The 15,741-nt window shown below is 42.7% G+C and overlaps 1 protein-coding gene across 15 annotated transcripts in view; it reads right to left on the bottom strand.

Moving 5' to 3' along the window:
* The window catches only part of EHMT1 (euchromatic histone lysine methyltransferase 1), an 800,236-nt gene that overhangs the window by 364,255 nt on the left and 420,240 nt on the right, over window positions 1-15,741 (bottom strand). For all 15 annotated transcript variants that reach the window (XM_069241478.1, XM_069241487.1, XM_069241485.1 and 12 more), the window contains 2 exons: window positions 11,979-12,122; window positions 994-1,220 (listed from right to left, as the gene is read on the bottom strand). In XM_069241478.1, the coding sequence (XP_069097579.1) occupies window positions 994-1,220; window positions 11,979-12,122 (371 nt within the window). The remainder of the gene's footprint in view (window positions 1-993; window positions 1,221-11,978; window positions 12,123-15,741) is intronic.

Below are 15,741 nucleotides of genomic sequence, written 5' to 3'. Positions count from 1 at the left end.
GTCCCCCCCCAATGCTCTACAAAACCCCTCTGGTCTGCCCCCCGAGAACGCAGGTACTTACCTGCTGGCAGACTGGAACCAGAGCACCCCTGTTCTCCATAGGCGCCTATTTGTTTTGGGCACCTCTTTGACCACTGCACCTGACCGGCCCTGAGCTGCTGGTGTGGTAACTTTGGGGTTGCCTTGAACCCCCAAAGGTGGGCTGCCTATGCCCCAGAACTGAGACTCGTAAGTGTTTTACTTACCTCCTAATCTAACCTTCACTTACCTCCCCCAGGAACTGTTGATTTTTGCACTGTGTCCACTTTGAAAATAGCTTATTGCCATTTTTACAGAGACTGTACATGATATTGTTTTCATTCAAAGTTCCTAAAGTATCTAAGTGAAGTACCTTACATTTAAAGTGTTTGATGTAAATGTTGAACCTGTGGTTCTTAAAATAAACTAAGAAAATATATTTTTCAATATAAAAACCAATTGGCCTGGAGTAAGTCTGAGTGTGTGTTCCTCATTTATTGCCTGTGTGTGTACAACAAATGCTTAATACTACCCTCTTATAAGCCTACTGCTCGACCACACTACCACAAAATAGAGCATTAGAATTATCTACTTTTGCCACTATCTTACCTCTAAGGGGAACCCTTGGACTCTGTGCACACTATTTCTTACTTTGAAATAGTATACAGAGCCAGCTTCCTACAGCTTCGGACTAATCCCCCCCGCACTAAAGTCAATATGGGGCATGCACTAACATTCATATATGAGTGGGGTCCACTCCCAGGACAACATTCCAACACAGGACATTTCTTGAAGCTAGATAACCTGGGTAATGCAGTCATATACTGTTCCTGCAAGATTTTCCTGCCATAATTCCCCGGCCAATGCCCAACAGTGTCTGAGGGGGTTTCTGTGGAAACCCTACAACACAAGATGGAGTGACAAAATGCAAGAGCTCTGCTTCAAATCATGGAGATAAAGTTACAGACTACTTACCCTTCTGTGGTAGTGTCGGCCCTTCCCTCAGAGGCAACTGATTGTTCCTGCTCACAGGGGACCGAGACAGATGAAGTGGTATCTGCTCTTGCTATTGTAACCTCCTTTGCCTTTTGAACTTCTTCCCCACAGTGTGGACAGTAACTTGTGTTATTAACAATGGACTCACATGTCTTGTGGAAACGATGAGAGATACCACCTTCAGGAAGACACTCCATAAAGGTGCCCTACATCATCCAAATGGGGTAAAAGAAAAGGTAATCACCATTCAATGTCATTTAACAAGACAACTACATGTTATTTACTTTAAATTCTAAGCCATACAAACAGCTCATCGAAGAGTGCTAGAACCCTATGTATGGGTTGAGAGAAAGTGTTGCATATTACAAAGGTTCTTATATACACAACATACAAACACACACACCGTGAGGATAATTTTTCACAAATGGAAAAATATGATACCCTGCAAGCATCTATTTGTAGCATGTAGTACCTTAGATCATACTTCTATCTAGCGTTGGTCTTGAACGTTGAAAGTTGCTTATGTTCGAAAAGTCTTTCGAGTCACAAGGTATAGTGATTCCTCCTATAGTCTGTGTTGCGCTGGGTCATCAGCATCTTTGTTAGACTGTTTTGCACTCATCGGGTGAGCTTAGGATAGGAGCAGTATTTGAAACAGTAAAGATGATCATGCGGTCGGATCTGTTTTGTCACGTAATAGTGTAAAATCGTTTCCATCTTTTCCATTTAGCTGGGTAGCTTGCCTGTGTCTTGTTTAATATGACCATACATTCCTGGAAGATTTAGGAATTCAAACTCTAGGATTTCAGGAGCCAAACTGCTAGATTGAGTTGGTTGGGGTGTCTGACCCTGCCATGCTCCAGAGTTAGAAAGTGTGACCAGATTTGCAACTTCTCATGTGGCACAACTGATAGTTGTAGCAGAGTTGTAAACCATGCTTGTTGTGCCCTCGGTGGGGCTCTTATAATTATTGAGAGGGATGTGTGCCTGAGTTTCTGAAACACGTAAGGAATGAGTGGAAGAGGAGAAAAAGCATGGGCAAATATCCCTGACTAATTGATGCACAGAGCATTGCCCTTGGACAAGGGTGAGGAAACCTGGAGGCGAAGCTTTGGCATTTTGCGTTCTACTGTGTGGCAAATATAGCAACCTCTTGGGTTCCCCATAGTTGGAAGTATGAGTGGCATAATGTTCTCTTGATTTCCCACTTGTATACCAGTTGCTGCATTCTGCTGAGCATATCTGCAAAGTCTTTATCCACCCTGTAGGTATTCTGCTAATAGGTGGATGCTGTGATAAATGCCCCAAATGTCATTTCGCTGTGGTGGGCATAACAGGTGTATTGAGTGTTCCTCCCTGTTTCTGTATTTAATACATGGCAGTCATGTTGTCCGTTTTGACTAGATCACCTTGTGCTGAAGATGTTGCTGAAAAGCTTTGAAAGCTAACTTGATTGCAAGATGCTCTAAATGACTGATGTTTAGAGACATTTGTATTGCAGACCACGTACTGCAAGATTTTGTATGTGCACTCCCCAACCGTATAAGGATGCATCAATTGTAATGGTTACTTGGGGAACTGGGGCTTTGGAGGGCCGACCCTGCAACTAACTGTTGCTGTTCCACCACTGCAGAGAGCGATGAATTGCCAGCACTATCAACAGAAAATCCTGTAGGTGCTGCTCCGTCTGTAGCCATTGTTATTGTAGACACTGTTGATGGGATCGCATGTGCAGTCATGCATGTGGCACTATGGGAATGCATGATACCATCATCCCTAAAAGGCTAAGCACTGTTTTGACCGTGATGTGACTATGTGGCTAAAAAAGAGGCAACTCCAAGTTAGATATTTTGTACTCTTGCAGGACTGGATAAGCCTTTACCATGATTGAATTTAGGATAGCACCCAGGGACTGCTGAATCTGCAAGGGTTGGAGACGAAATTTGCTAACAATCAGCAGTAAACCAAGATTATGCAGAAGAGTGATTACCTTCTCAGTTCCCTGCAAAAATTGCTTCCTTGCACTCTTGATCAGCCAATCATTTAGACAGGGGAACACATTTCGCAACCCCTTCTGAGATGAGCAGCTCCTACTGCAAGAAATTTTTTAAATACTGGTGTGGTAGTTACTCCAAATTGCAACACCTTGAACTGATAATGTTCCTCGAAATCGGAGGTCGTGCCAGTGGGCTGGGTGTATTGGTATGTGTAAATAGGAGCCTCCGACATCAATAGATCTCATGAAGTCCCCTACCTAAGTAGCAGTATTACTTCCTGCAATGTTACCATGTGGAAGTGCTCTGACAGGACGTACTTTTTGAGGCCTGAGGTCTAGTACAGGCCTTACGGTGCCATCTTTCGTTGGAATGAGGAAATACAGTGCGCATACCTGTGTCCCTAGTACTGCTTTGGGACCAGTTCTATGCTACCCTTTTGAAGCAAAGCTAGAACTTTCCCTTGTAGAAGTAGTAAGAGTTCTCTTGACATTATTTGTCCATGAGGTGGGATATTAGGTGAAGATGTCAGTAATAGGCAATATCAGGCTTTTACTATTAAAAGGACACACCGATCTGAGGTGATTTTCCATTCGATGTTAAGTCCTGTAGACTTCCCCCTTACTGATGTTAAGTGCTGAGAGGGGAGACGGACAGAGCCACTGCTTTTTTAAAGTGGTTCCCTTAGTAGTGGTTCCACAACCTCGACTGTTACGGTCTCTGTAGTGTGCTAGGTTATAGGACCCTCTGGTAATTTGGAGTCGATAGCTGCTTTGCTGCTTCTGAAAGGTACCTGACTCTGTAGAAGTAGTTTCTTTGGATTTGCCTTTGTACTGACCATTACAAAATGACCCTCCATTTTGGTTTGTCTGTAAGGCACACATGGCTTTGACCGTGTCAGGGTCCTTTTTAGGTCGCTGCCTACTAGATAGACCAGCTGTCTGGTTTGCTGAAGACATCTTGGGGACATTCTGAAAGTTGACCTAGGTATGCATTCCTCTCATTGATTACCACTGGCTTTGTGGTTTGTAACTCACTTCCCAGCCTTCCATTTCCAGGCTCTATTTGCTTTATGCTCTTCAGGTTCAATTCGGCCCTCCTGTTGCCTAAAACATGTTTTCTTTATTCTTCCATAAACTCTCTTTATGTTAACAGGCCTTTAAATCTTGCTATTATCTTGTCACATTTGCTGTGCATTCAAATTCAAATGCTGACTTCCAAGGGTGCTTGTTTACATTTCTTCAACTTCAAAGTTTTTTCCTACCACAGAACAACATTTAAATGAACTGTGTAAGTACTTCAGAATATATCAGAATTATGAACACACAAATGAAGCTCATTTTTGCCACTGCTGAAGTGTGTTGCAAACAAATACTTTATTATCAAAAAGAAGCAGTAAACTAGGTGATGCAATCGCCCCATGTTTTGATCTGTGCACTGTATAGTTTTATTAGTACAATTATGTGAGTGCAAATGTAAGGAAAATGTTACCCAGTAAGCATCTCTTTGTGGCAGGTAGTGTTCAGATGCACATGTTCTGCATACTTCCGCCATCTAGTGCTGGGTCCGGAAGGTTGCAAGTTGTTTTTCTTCAAAATGTCTCCTCCTCTTGCTGGTAATGCGCATGGCCATCGACTCCATCATCTGATTGTTTTCCTGCATGCAATTTATGAATGGAGTGTAGTGTAAGACAATGTAAATGAAAAGTCAATGCTTATAAGTGTGTATAAGCGAGTATTACAGACATGTGTCCGGGGAGGTGGGTGGGTGCATTGGAATCTCCAGCAATGCGTGCCACAAAATTATGTTTACTGGGTAAGTAACACTTTCAGTTTCATGGCATATGTGGCTGTTGACACACATGCGCTGCATAGACTGTAAAGCAATGCCTGCCAAAAGCGGTGGCTAACCTGTGGGTGTTGTAATATTTTGGAATAGAGTATGTAAGACTGCCTGGCCTACATTAGCTTGTTGGAGTGCTGAAACATCCACTTATTAATGTTTAGGGAAAGCGTGTGGTATTGCCGATGTAGCTCCTTTACATGTCAGCAATTGGAATTTTACCAAAAAAGGTCATGGATGCACCTTTTTTATTTTTACCAATTGAGTGCGCTCTAAGGAGGATAGGTATGGCCTTTTGGCTTCTGCATAGCAAGTTTGGATACATTTGACAATCCATCTTGCTATAGTGATTTAGCAACAGGGTTGCCTTTATGTGGTGGAGAAAAGGCAATGAAAAGTTGTTTGACTCCCTAAAGGTTTTAGACCTCTCAATATAGAACATAAGGGCTCTTTTAATATCTAATATGTGTAAAGACTCTTTCAGTAACAAACAGGTTGGGGGAAAAAGATTGGCAATTCAATCGCTTGATTAAGAAACTAAGATACCTTTGTTGGTAAAAAATTTAAATTGGTACGAGGAACCACTTTATCCCTATGCTTTTTGAAGAAGGGTCCATTTTAAGGGTAATGCCTGGCGCTCACTGGCACGTGTGAGGGAGGTTAATGAAACTAAGAATGCCAACTTCCACGACAAACTGTAAAGGAGAATAATGTAGTGGCTCAAATGGTGGGCCCATTAAGTCTAATGAGGACCAGATCAGGTTCCAAGAAGACACAGGGTGTAGTCTTCGGGGTATTACTCTTTTAAGCCCCTCCAGAAAAGCTTTAATAACAGAAATTTTCAAAAGAGTAGAACGTGGTCTGTTCTGAAGATAAACAGCTATAGCTGCTAACTGTAACATAATACGAGTGTATACTAAGTTTGCCTTCTTTAAATAAAGAAGGCAGATAATTATATTTTGCTCTGATACTTGGAAGGGGTCCCAACCTTGAGCAATGCAATAGCGCACAAAACGTTTTCATGTGGTTGCATAGCATGCTCTAGTAGTTGGTCTACGAGCTTCCTTAAGAATATCCATACATTCTTGAGGTAGATTTAGATAACCAATTATATGACCACAGGAGCTAAATTGCAAGATTTAACTCCTTGGGATGTTTGAGTGCCTGATTTGACTAAAGTTCTGAATGAGAAGGTCTGGGCTGAGGGGAAGTTTCTCGTGTGGCACTACTGATAGGTCTACTTGAGTGGTGAACCATGGTTGCTTGGCCCATGTGGGCGGCAATAGACTGAGTTTGAGGGACGTTTGCCTGGGTTTCCAAACCAGAAGTGGAGGAGAGGTGGAAAAGCATAAGCAAATATCCCTGACTAGTTCATTCATAGAGCATTGCCCTTGGACTGAGGTTGTGGGAACCAGGAGGTGAAATTTGGGCATTTTGGGTTTTCTATTCTTTCAAAAAGGTCTATGTCTGGAAATCCCCACTTTTAAAAGTAGGGTAGAAGGACTTGAGGGGTGGAGTTCCTACTTGTGTACTTGTTGCTGCATCCTGCTGAGGAGGTCTGCAAAATTGATGCGTGTTCCTGGTAGGTGTTCAGCTAACAGGTATATATTGTGATGGATGGCTCAATAACAAATTGCTTGTTCAAGGCGAGACAGTTGTAGAGAATGCCCCCCACTTGTTTTTGCACATAATACATGGCTGTCATATTGTCTTTGTGTATAAAAACTACCTTGGTCGTGAGATGAATTACAAAGGCTTTGAGCGCTAGGTGATGTGTAGAGTTCAGTGTGTGTGATCCCAAAGACCCTGAACTGTGAGATCCTAGAGATAAGCACCACACCGTGTCTGAGAAGCATCTGTTGTCAGAATCACCTGGGGAAGAAGGTCCAGGAATGGCCGTCCCTTTAAACCACCACTGCAGAGCGAGAGTATCTAGTGTTGGTAGACAGGCCCACCTTTCTAAGCGACCCTGTGCCTGAGACCATTGGCATGATAGACATTCTTGCAACGGGCGCATGTGAAGGCGGGAATGCGGTGCGATTACTTTGCAAGAAGCCATCATTCTTAGGAGTTTTTTATTTTTATTTAATTTTTGCATTTATTGATAACACCAAACATACACATCAGTGAGGTCATTAAGTACACATAGTCACAGCAGAAAGTAAGGAGCAACAGAGTCGTACATCCATCATACGTATAAATCAAGAAGGCAGTCTCATACAGCCAATAATCGCAGTATGAACAAAACCGCATCAGTGAGACCTCCTGATGTATATAACGAAGGGAATGGAAGAGACATAAATGGAGGGAGAGCAAACAGCAGAACGAAGAAGAATAAAAAAGAAGAAAGGGGAAAGCAAGAATATGTAGCTGGAAAGAGGTGGGGGGGAGGGGGGGGGGGAGACAAGGACAATGCATCTATCAGATCACCAATATAGATGCAAGCAGTGATTGGATAGCATTGTAGGAGAGTATAACTATTGCACAGTCAATGGGGAACGGTGGGTGACAGTATGTTGTTCGGTGCCCGGGTCTCCAAAAAAGACTGCAGGGGGCCCATAAGTCTCTTGGTAGGGAGCCCTCAGGCATAAGTTCCCAGTATATCATTAGTTGTTGCTGACAATACGAAGCATCTTGCAACGATTCAGAGCAACGGGGGTTTGATGTCTTCCCCAGCACATCGCGGCCCTAAGCTTAGCCAGCAGCAGTCCCACCAATCTCCCTTGCATGGCGGGTATCCCCTCAGCATATCCCAAATGGGCAAGTTTAGGGGTATGCAGCAGTTGGAGCTCAGTTGCCTCCTCAATCGCTCGCAGCACCTCCATCCAATATTCGTGCTGCGCCGAGCAGCTCCACGCTAGATGCAAAAAGTCTTCATCAGGGGTCAGACATCTCTAACAACACGCATCAGCCCGGAGAACCATACCCTTCAACCCACGGGCGTGTAATACAATGTAGAAAATTGAAGTGACTAAGGCGCAGTCTGTAGTTGGGGGACAGCTCTCTCATATGCGCGGAGCATCTTTGCCACTCGTCCTCAGGAATGGTTTCACCCATATCCACCTCCCAGTGGGCTTTAGCTTTAACCTCAGTCTCAGCCACAGCGTTCTGATTACAAACATATAACCTCGTAATAAGCCTGCGCAGGGATTGCGTTTGATACAAAAGCTCCAGCACTCAACACATTGTGGGTATTGCAGGAAAGCACAGGTAACGTGCACGGAGCATGGCACGAATACTGAGCAAGAATAGTCGATGCAGTGCAGTGTCGTGCACATCACCAAGTGCGGCCTCCGAGGAGATGAACCTCTCAGAGAACCAGCACCCCAAGGTAGTTAAGTTGGATTCACGAAGAAACTCACAGATCCAGGCATCCTCCGACAACTGCATGTCCGCAACATCCAGCACCAGTATCGAAGGCGCAAAAGTCTCTAGCACATCAGCGCTCCGCATCAGCGCAGTCCAGGCTCTCGCCGTACAGGCCCATGATGACCCCTTGCGGTCTGGGTTTGATTGGGCCAACCAGCACCCGCGGTAGTCTATCAGGCCACACAGTATCTCTTTCAGGTGCCAAATGTGGCAAGTATCGGATTAGGTGTAGCCAAAAATGTGCAAAATGTGCCTAGTGATAATGGAGTGATACATCCGGGGACGCCAGACCTCCCAGTTTGAACCGAAGGGTCAATTTTACAGAGTTACAAGTGCGGACCTGACCCGCTTCAGAAAACTTTCTGTAAGTGTAAGAGGTAGATTGATAAATGGGTACAGAAATTCGGGCAGAATAACCATCTTCGCTATCGCTATGCGACCCGTCAGCGAGAGCGGCAATGAACGCCACACCTCCACCTTATCTTCCAACCACATAATAGCTTTGCCATAATTAGCTGACCAAAGCATGTTGACGTCCCTACTCAGCCAGATACCCAAATACCACACCGGTCCATCAGCCCAGCAGAGGGGGTATATGGAGGAAAACTGCACCATAGCCTCGGATAGAGGCAACACCACTGACTTGGACCAGTTGATGGTGATCCCAGAAATCTGCTCAAAGCAAACTATCTCATCCAACAGAAAGCCAAGACGCAGCTGCGGATCGTGAACATATAAGGCAACATCATCCGCATGCATGGATATTAATATAGGATGCTGTTGAAATGCCAAGCCTCTATGACGGTGATGCTGTCGCAGGCGAGCCACATGCTGCTCCATCTCGACGGCAAAAAGCAGCGGAGAGAGGGGGCATCCCTGGCGAGTGGCAATCTGGAAGGGGTCATCATTCTTAGGAGTTTCATGACTGATTTTACTATGACTGGGATGAAAGATAAATTTAAGTTTAAATGTTTTGTACCCTTGCTGCATTTAGGTGGGATATACCCAACTGTGGGTTGAGAATTGGCCCCTAGATAGGGCTATACCTGAAGTGGATTTAGATGTGACTTTTGAAAATTGATGGCGAAGCCTAACTGATGAAGTAAGCTTAGTGTGGTTTGAGTACAGTGCAACCCTTTTTTGAAATTGTTGGCTTTGATGAGCCACTTGTCTAGGTATGGGAACGGAGGAATTATCTGCCTGCGCAAGTGAGCTGCTACGAATGCGAGCCATTTTGTACACACCCTTAGAGCTCTTCTGACCCCGAAGTGGAACACTTTGATTTGGCAATATTATACTATCACAAATCTGAGATATTTGTGATGTGCCGGGTGTATGGGAATGTGAAGGTATGCATCCTTTCAATCAGTTCTTTAACATATGTTCGTTCAGGGTTGCTTTTTTTATTTTTAAATAAATAAATTTTTCGGTTTAAGACCAGTGTTTTGACAGGTGTTATACTGCAGTCCTCCAAGGCCCAATGGCAGTGAGGTTTCATGAGCTTGTGTTCGGTCTTCAGCGTTCAATTGAGTACGTGTGGTTGGTACTTTCACCACTGCACTCGCCTGCCCTACTGAAGTGATATCTTGGACTTTTTCCGTTTCTTGATCAGAGTCTAGCAAGGATAGGGACGTCCACTGGGGCACCTGGCGTCTGCAACTTCGTCACCATTCTGTTGAGTGCCTGCCTCAAGGCTTATTTCTTCTTGGGGTTGCTATTGTTGGTCCCCGAATATATTGACTGAATCCTCTGTATGCTGTGCCTGCATCACGGTGTGGGCCCACCACCTCTCATCGTTGTTGTCTTTTTCAACCGAAAGGCGGGGCAGGCCTCACACAATGTTTCCCTGCAGTCCGGAGTCAGGCAAAGGTTGCAGAATGGATGATGATCTTGCCTGGAGTACTTCTCGTGGCATTTGGAGCAGAGGCTGAAAGGCATTTTTTTCCCATCATTCTGTATGGGTTGAGTAAGGGAAGTTGATGGAGAATTGTTGAAGCCGGGGTAGGGCCCAAGGTTGTTTGGGTTAAGAATTCTGAATTCAGCCATTGGCTGGTCCCCCTATGTGTTTCCGTCAATAGGTGATGTATAGCAGTCACAAAAGAGTCGGTGAAACTGTGTCAAATTATCGGTCGAAGAGCTCCGAAATATATGTCTGAACCCAATGGAATAACAATCTAACAAAGGAATTGATGACTATGCCCAATTCAGACTTTAGGAGGAGTCACTATACCTCATGACTCTATAGACTTTTCGAACAAAGCCAACTTGCAACGTCCAAGCCCAATACTAGATGGCAGGCAGGAGTATGCTAAGCATAGATATATATATATATATATATATATATATATATATATATATATATATATATATATATATGAGTAAAACATGCTACAAATTGATACTTACTGTTTTACTTGTGTATGGCCTGTATTACTATTTTTTTTTTAATTTAGCAAAATTGTTAATTTAATATGCATCCAAAGCACAAAAATAACAAAATAAATTACTCTCAAGATTAATATCTGAAATGGTGTAAGGATTTTGCACGTCACCTGCGATATGAAGATAGGATCAGGCCTGAATTAAAACCTCTATCAAAAAGTGCCTATCTAGTCCTAAGTAAGAAACCAAACATAAAGGCATCAGCCTCCTTTCCCACTTAGGAAGCACGTCTCAGATGGTTAAAAGAAATGAAATTGCCTAGAATCATTAAAAAAAAATTAGGACCATAGCGTGCAAGCTGGCCTACAAAGGTGAGAATGCAGTTATAGCAGATTAAAATGACATGGAGAACATTCCCTAAAAAAAGGGTGCTACTGATATAAGGCAATTAGGAAAATGTGTCTAAAAATCAGTTAATAGCAATAATAAAGCCATCATTATTTACAATGAAGAATAACTAAAGTTCATTTTAACACCAAACAAATTCACACCAATCAAGGAAATAAATTAATGAATTAATGAATTACTCTCTTCTCCTCTATGGGTAGGACAAACTGTCAAATATATTTTTCATATGGAGCATAAACATCCTCCTGCATTTAAAGACATGGAGATCAAATGCTAATAATTTGCACATACAAGGGCACAGATATTCCTATACTACTGTCTTCACTAATGAAACTATTTTTCATTGACGCAACTGATGGTGGAGCATTAATAGCGGCAAGAATCAGTGGCTCCCCCTTGACCTTGGTAATGAAGTAGGAATGAAGTAGGTGGTTTAGTAGTTCTCAATCGAAAGCAAATGGATAATGTGTGTTAAAGCAGACTGGACAGGCACAAGTAACTGCATGTATAATATAGTATTTTCACAATTCTCCTAAGGTCAGTAGGACTAGTAATGTCAAAGGACTGGACTTGCAGAAGGCAGAGATGATCACAAGTAGAGGTGGTTTTAAAAATACTTACATCAAAGAAATGGCCACACAATAACAACTGCATGGGAAGCAGAATATATTAAATTTGTTTAACACAATACAGCATAATGATACAAGGTTGCAATTACTCTTGTCTTACAGCAATTATAATTTATCACTTGTTTTGGGCCTGTGAGGATGCAAGATGACTGAAGTAAAGGACAATGCTAGCAAATGTTATGTGTTAAAGGGACTCTAAATTAGATAAACTGTACAGTGTTGAAATGAACTGAGTTGAAGTGAGCAGTAAACATACATGAGCAGCCTAGTACACTTTATAAACCCTGATAAAATAATTGAAGAGATCTGCAGCATAGTTAAACAACAAAAAGCTACTCACCGCCATACAGAAGTAGCCACAGCCAGGGCAGCACTGGTGTTTCACCATTCGCCCTCGATGCGTTTCGCACAATACTAACTGATGTACCTTGTTGGATGGGCGCATTAGCTCATACTTTAGCACTTTGTTTGTGCACTTACTCAGCTAAAAGATGGAGACAAAAAAAACAGAGTCAACTAAAACAGGTATTGTTTTCAGCAGCTACCTGGCAAAATTCACCATGTCAGGGAGTCACGAGTCACATGTGTATCCCCAAATTAAAAGTAATTGGCATGAAATTCTAATACTTCTACATCAGGATCCAAACTGTATTCATAACATTGACTACCTCTCTACAATCTTACAAAGTGAAATTAAGTTCTGCCAAAAAATGTGATGCCCACTTAAAACCCAATGTGAACTGAATTAGTCTTTTTTTCTCTTTAAAAGAAGACAAGTTAGAAAGTGACTATATAAGACAAGGAAAGGCTTAACCAACCATTTCTAAAACAATTTGAAAAAGAAAGAGAAAGGCAAGCAGAGCCAGATAGGTACTTGCCTTCAAAAACTGAAATGGGATACTGTTGCCTAAAGGGAGACAGTATCTTCATAGTCGCACAATGAACATGCCACTAGGTAGTTAGTTAGGACCATGTTTCCATTGAAAAAGAGTTTTTTGTCTTCCCTATATCTTTTGCACCGTTCGACGAATCTTCACAAAATTTTACACAAAAAAAAGTGTTGCACTGATGCTTGTTGCACAGAGTTTTGGGGTGATCCGTTAAGTGGGGGAAGAGAAAAAGGGGATGTGGGGTGAAATAATGTGTGTTTCCCACGGTAATTCCATTTAGACACATCTGCAGCCGATTCGCTGGACAGGTTTACACCAAATTTGGCAGAAACTAGCTTTCAGTAAGCAGATCATACTTTCCCTTATTGGTGTAAATCCGTCCACTGGTTTTCGAGCTATTAAAGGGAAAATAAATTTGTATATCTCTGGCTGCGATGACTTGGCAAATATTTCACGAATAATTCAAGAACATTTATATATTTTCATAAATACACATGCGAAAAGAAGCACTGCAACTGACCGCGACCTGAATAGAAAGTTGCAGCTGCCATTTTATTCCACGGGACACATTCCCTGTGAGTGAATAGCCAAATTGAAAGTGGCATAAGAGGCCAGAATGAAGGTACCCTGATCCCAAGTGTGTGATACAGGTGTGTTTTAGAGGCAAATTAGGGGTTAAAATAATTTTGCGTCACCATGTGCGATATTCACAAATTATTTGCAATATATGGGAAACTTTGAAAGCAAAACCACAGACTTATTCATACCCTAACTCATTCACTCATACATGCACTGAGACTCATAAGCCCACTCAGACACTCATGTACCCACTCAGACTCGCACACCAACTTTCAGACCCACTCAAACACTCATAAGCCCACTTAGAGGACCACTGCCCTGTGGGCTACCAGTGCTACCCAAAGCCAAAGTACATGCGTGGCCCGGGGGTTGGGTGGTTATAAGGACTTGACTCCAAGGCCTGGCTGCAGGTCAGGCCTTGCAACCAACCCTCGCGCACACAGCAGAAGGCCGTGCACGACAGGGGTTGGAATAATGTACAGTAATTAAAATAGCTTTAGGTTAAAAAAGCAATTGAAGTTAACAACAACAACAAAAGTTTGCAGGGACAAAAGTTAGGTTCTGAATTTACTCAACAAAACCACAGAAATTAATCAGTTATAGTTAGAGTTCTTTTAAGTAACTATAACCTCAGGGAACTATAACTCGAGCCTTTGCCATCCACAGCTATTACTCCACATATTATATCATTGATGAGATCTGGTATGGCATCTTTGATATCGCTGCAACAGTTGCAATAAAATTACTGATAAGAACACTGAGCATGACAAGGCACAAGTTATAATTACTTAAAAGAACTCTAACTGATGACTTTCTATGGTTTTGTACGAGTAAATTCAGAACCTAACTATGACGTCCCTGTAATCTTTATAAACTTACTGGGGGTCACCAGTAGGTAGTTATAGTTAGGAACTAGTTTCCATAGGAAAAGCGTTTGTTGTTTTGCTATAAACTTTGGCGCTGTTTAACGAATCTTCAAGAAACTTTCAAAACTAGTTTGCCATTCCAGCTGTTGTATGTGAGGTTTCAGGGTGATTCGTCGGGCAGGGTGGAGAAAAGGTGGGCTCCCAAAACATGTTTTCCCCAAGCAATTTACCAGAGGGATTTTAGACATCACTGAACGGAATTACTCCAAATTTGGCATAAAGTTATATCTTGGTCCAGAAAGACTGCTTTGTGTAATATGGTATGAATTTGTTAAGTAGTTTTGGTGTTATTAAAGAAAAAAATGTATACATACCTAGAGAGGAAGATCCTTGCTAGAACAGCAATGCCGTAATTGGCTGGCCGCAACCTGAGAAAAAAGCTGCATCCAACACTTTGTGAATCAGGACAAGTTGAGGGGGAGGGGTTTAAAGATTATATAGGATATATCTATGCTGACCCCTTATAAACTGACCCCATGGGCTGATGGAGGGGTCTGATAGGGACCCCTCATGGGCAAGAAATTGCCCAAAAATATTTTCTCTTGGGGCACTTGGGGATCCGCAGACCCACTGAGACACTTCGCATTGCCCCGTATGACTATTAAACACATACAGCCCAACAAAACCACTACCACACCCACTGAAGGAGCCACAAAACCACCACAAAACCCACTCACAGATTCACTTACACACATGCAACCACTCACACAGCCACGCACACACCTACTCAGACCCACAAAACCACTCACACACCAAGAAACAGAGATGAGACAACTGCAGTGAATGGGACCCCACTGCGTTTTTGCACACAATACATGGTTGTCATGTTGTCTTTGCATATGCCTTGTTGATGAGATGAATTACAAACACTTTCAGTTCTACGTCAACAGCTAGCAGATCTAGATAATTTATGTGTAGAATTCAGTGTGTGTAATCCCACGGACCCTGGACTGTGAGGGCCTGGAAATAAGCATCCCACCCTGTCTGAGAGGCAGCCGTCATTAGAATAATCTGTGGAACAGGGTCAAGGAATGACCACCCCTTTCAAGGGCTGGTTTTGTTCCCCCACTGCAGAAAGTGAGGGGTGTGGCTGTCTACCAACACTAGGGGCCATATGTAAGAACAGATTTTCCCATTGACACAGAATGGGAAAAACCCTTTGCTACATCTGGCCCCAAATCTTCTAAGCGACCCTGTGCCTAAGACCAATGGCGTAACAGACATTCCTGTAATGGACACATTTGAAGATGTGAATGTGGCACGCTTACAATGGAGGAATCCAACATTCCCAGAAGTTTCACAATTGATTTTACTGAGACTGTGTGATTGGAGTTGAAGTGAGGGAGCGGTGCATGAATATTCTATATCCTTGCTGCATTTGGGTAAGCTATCACAACTGAGTGTTGAGAATAGCCCCTAAATAGGGTTTTATCTGAAGTGAATTTAAGTGTGACTTTTGGAAATTGACCGTAAAGCTTATTTGGTGAAGCAAGTCTATTGTGGTTTGAGTATGGTGCAAACATTGTTTGAGTGTGCTGGCTTTGATGAGCCAGCCTTCTATATGTGAGTATACATGAATCTTTGAATTGGTAGCGTTGTGCTGTGTAGAATTGGCTGTTTTGGACATGGTTACCCCCCACTTTTTGCCTGGTATCTGATGCGATTTTGAATGAAAGTGCGCTGGGTTCCTGTTAATCAGGTTCTCACA

The sequence above is a fragment of the Pleurodeles waltl genome, chromosome 6 (assembly GCF_031143425.1).
Source record: "Pleurodeles waltl isolate 20211129_DDA chromosome 6, aPleWal1.hap1.20221129, whole genome shotgun sequence".
Classification (NCBI taxonomy): domain Eukaryota; kingdom Metazoa; phylum Chordata; class Amphibia; order Caudata; family Salamandridae; genus Pleurodeles; species Pleurodeles waltl.
This window is presented reverse-complemented; position numbering and strand designations above follow the sequence as displayed.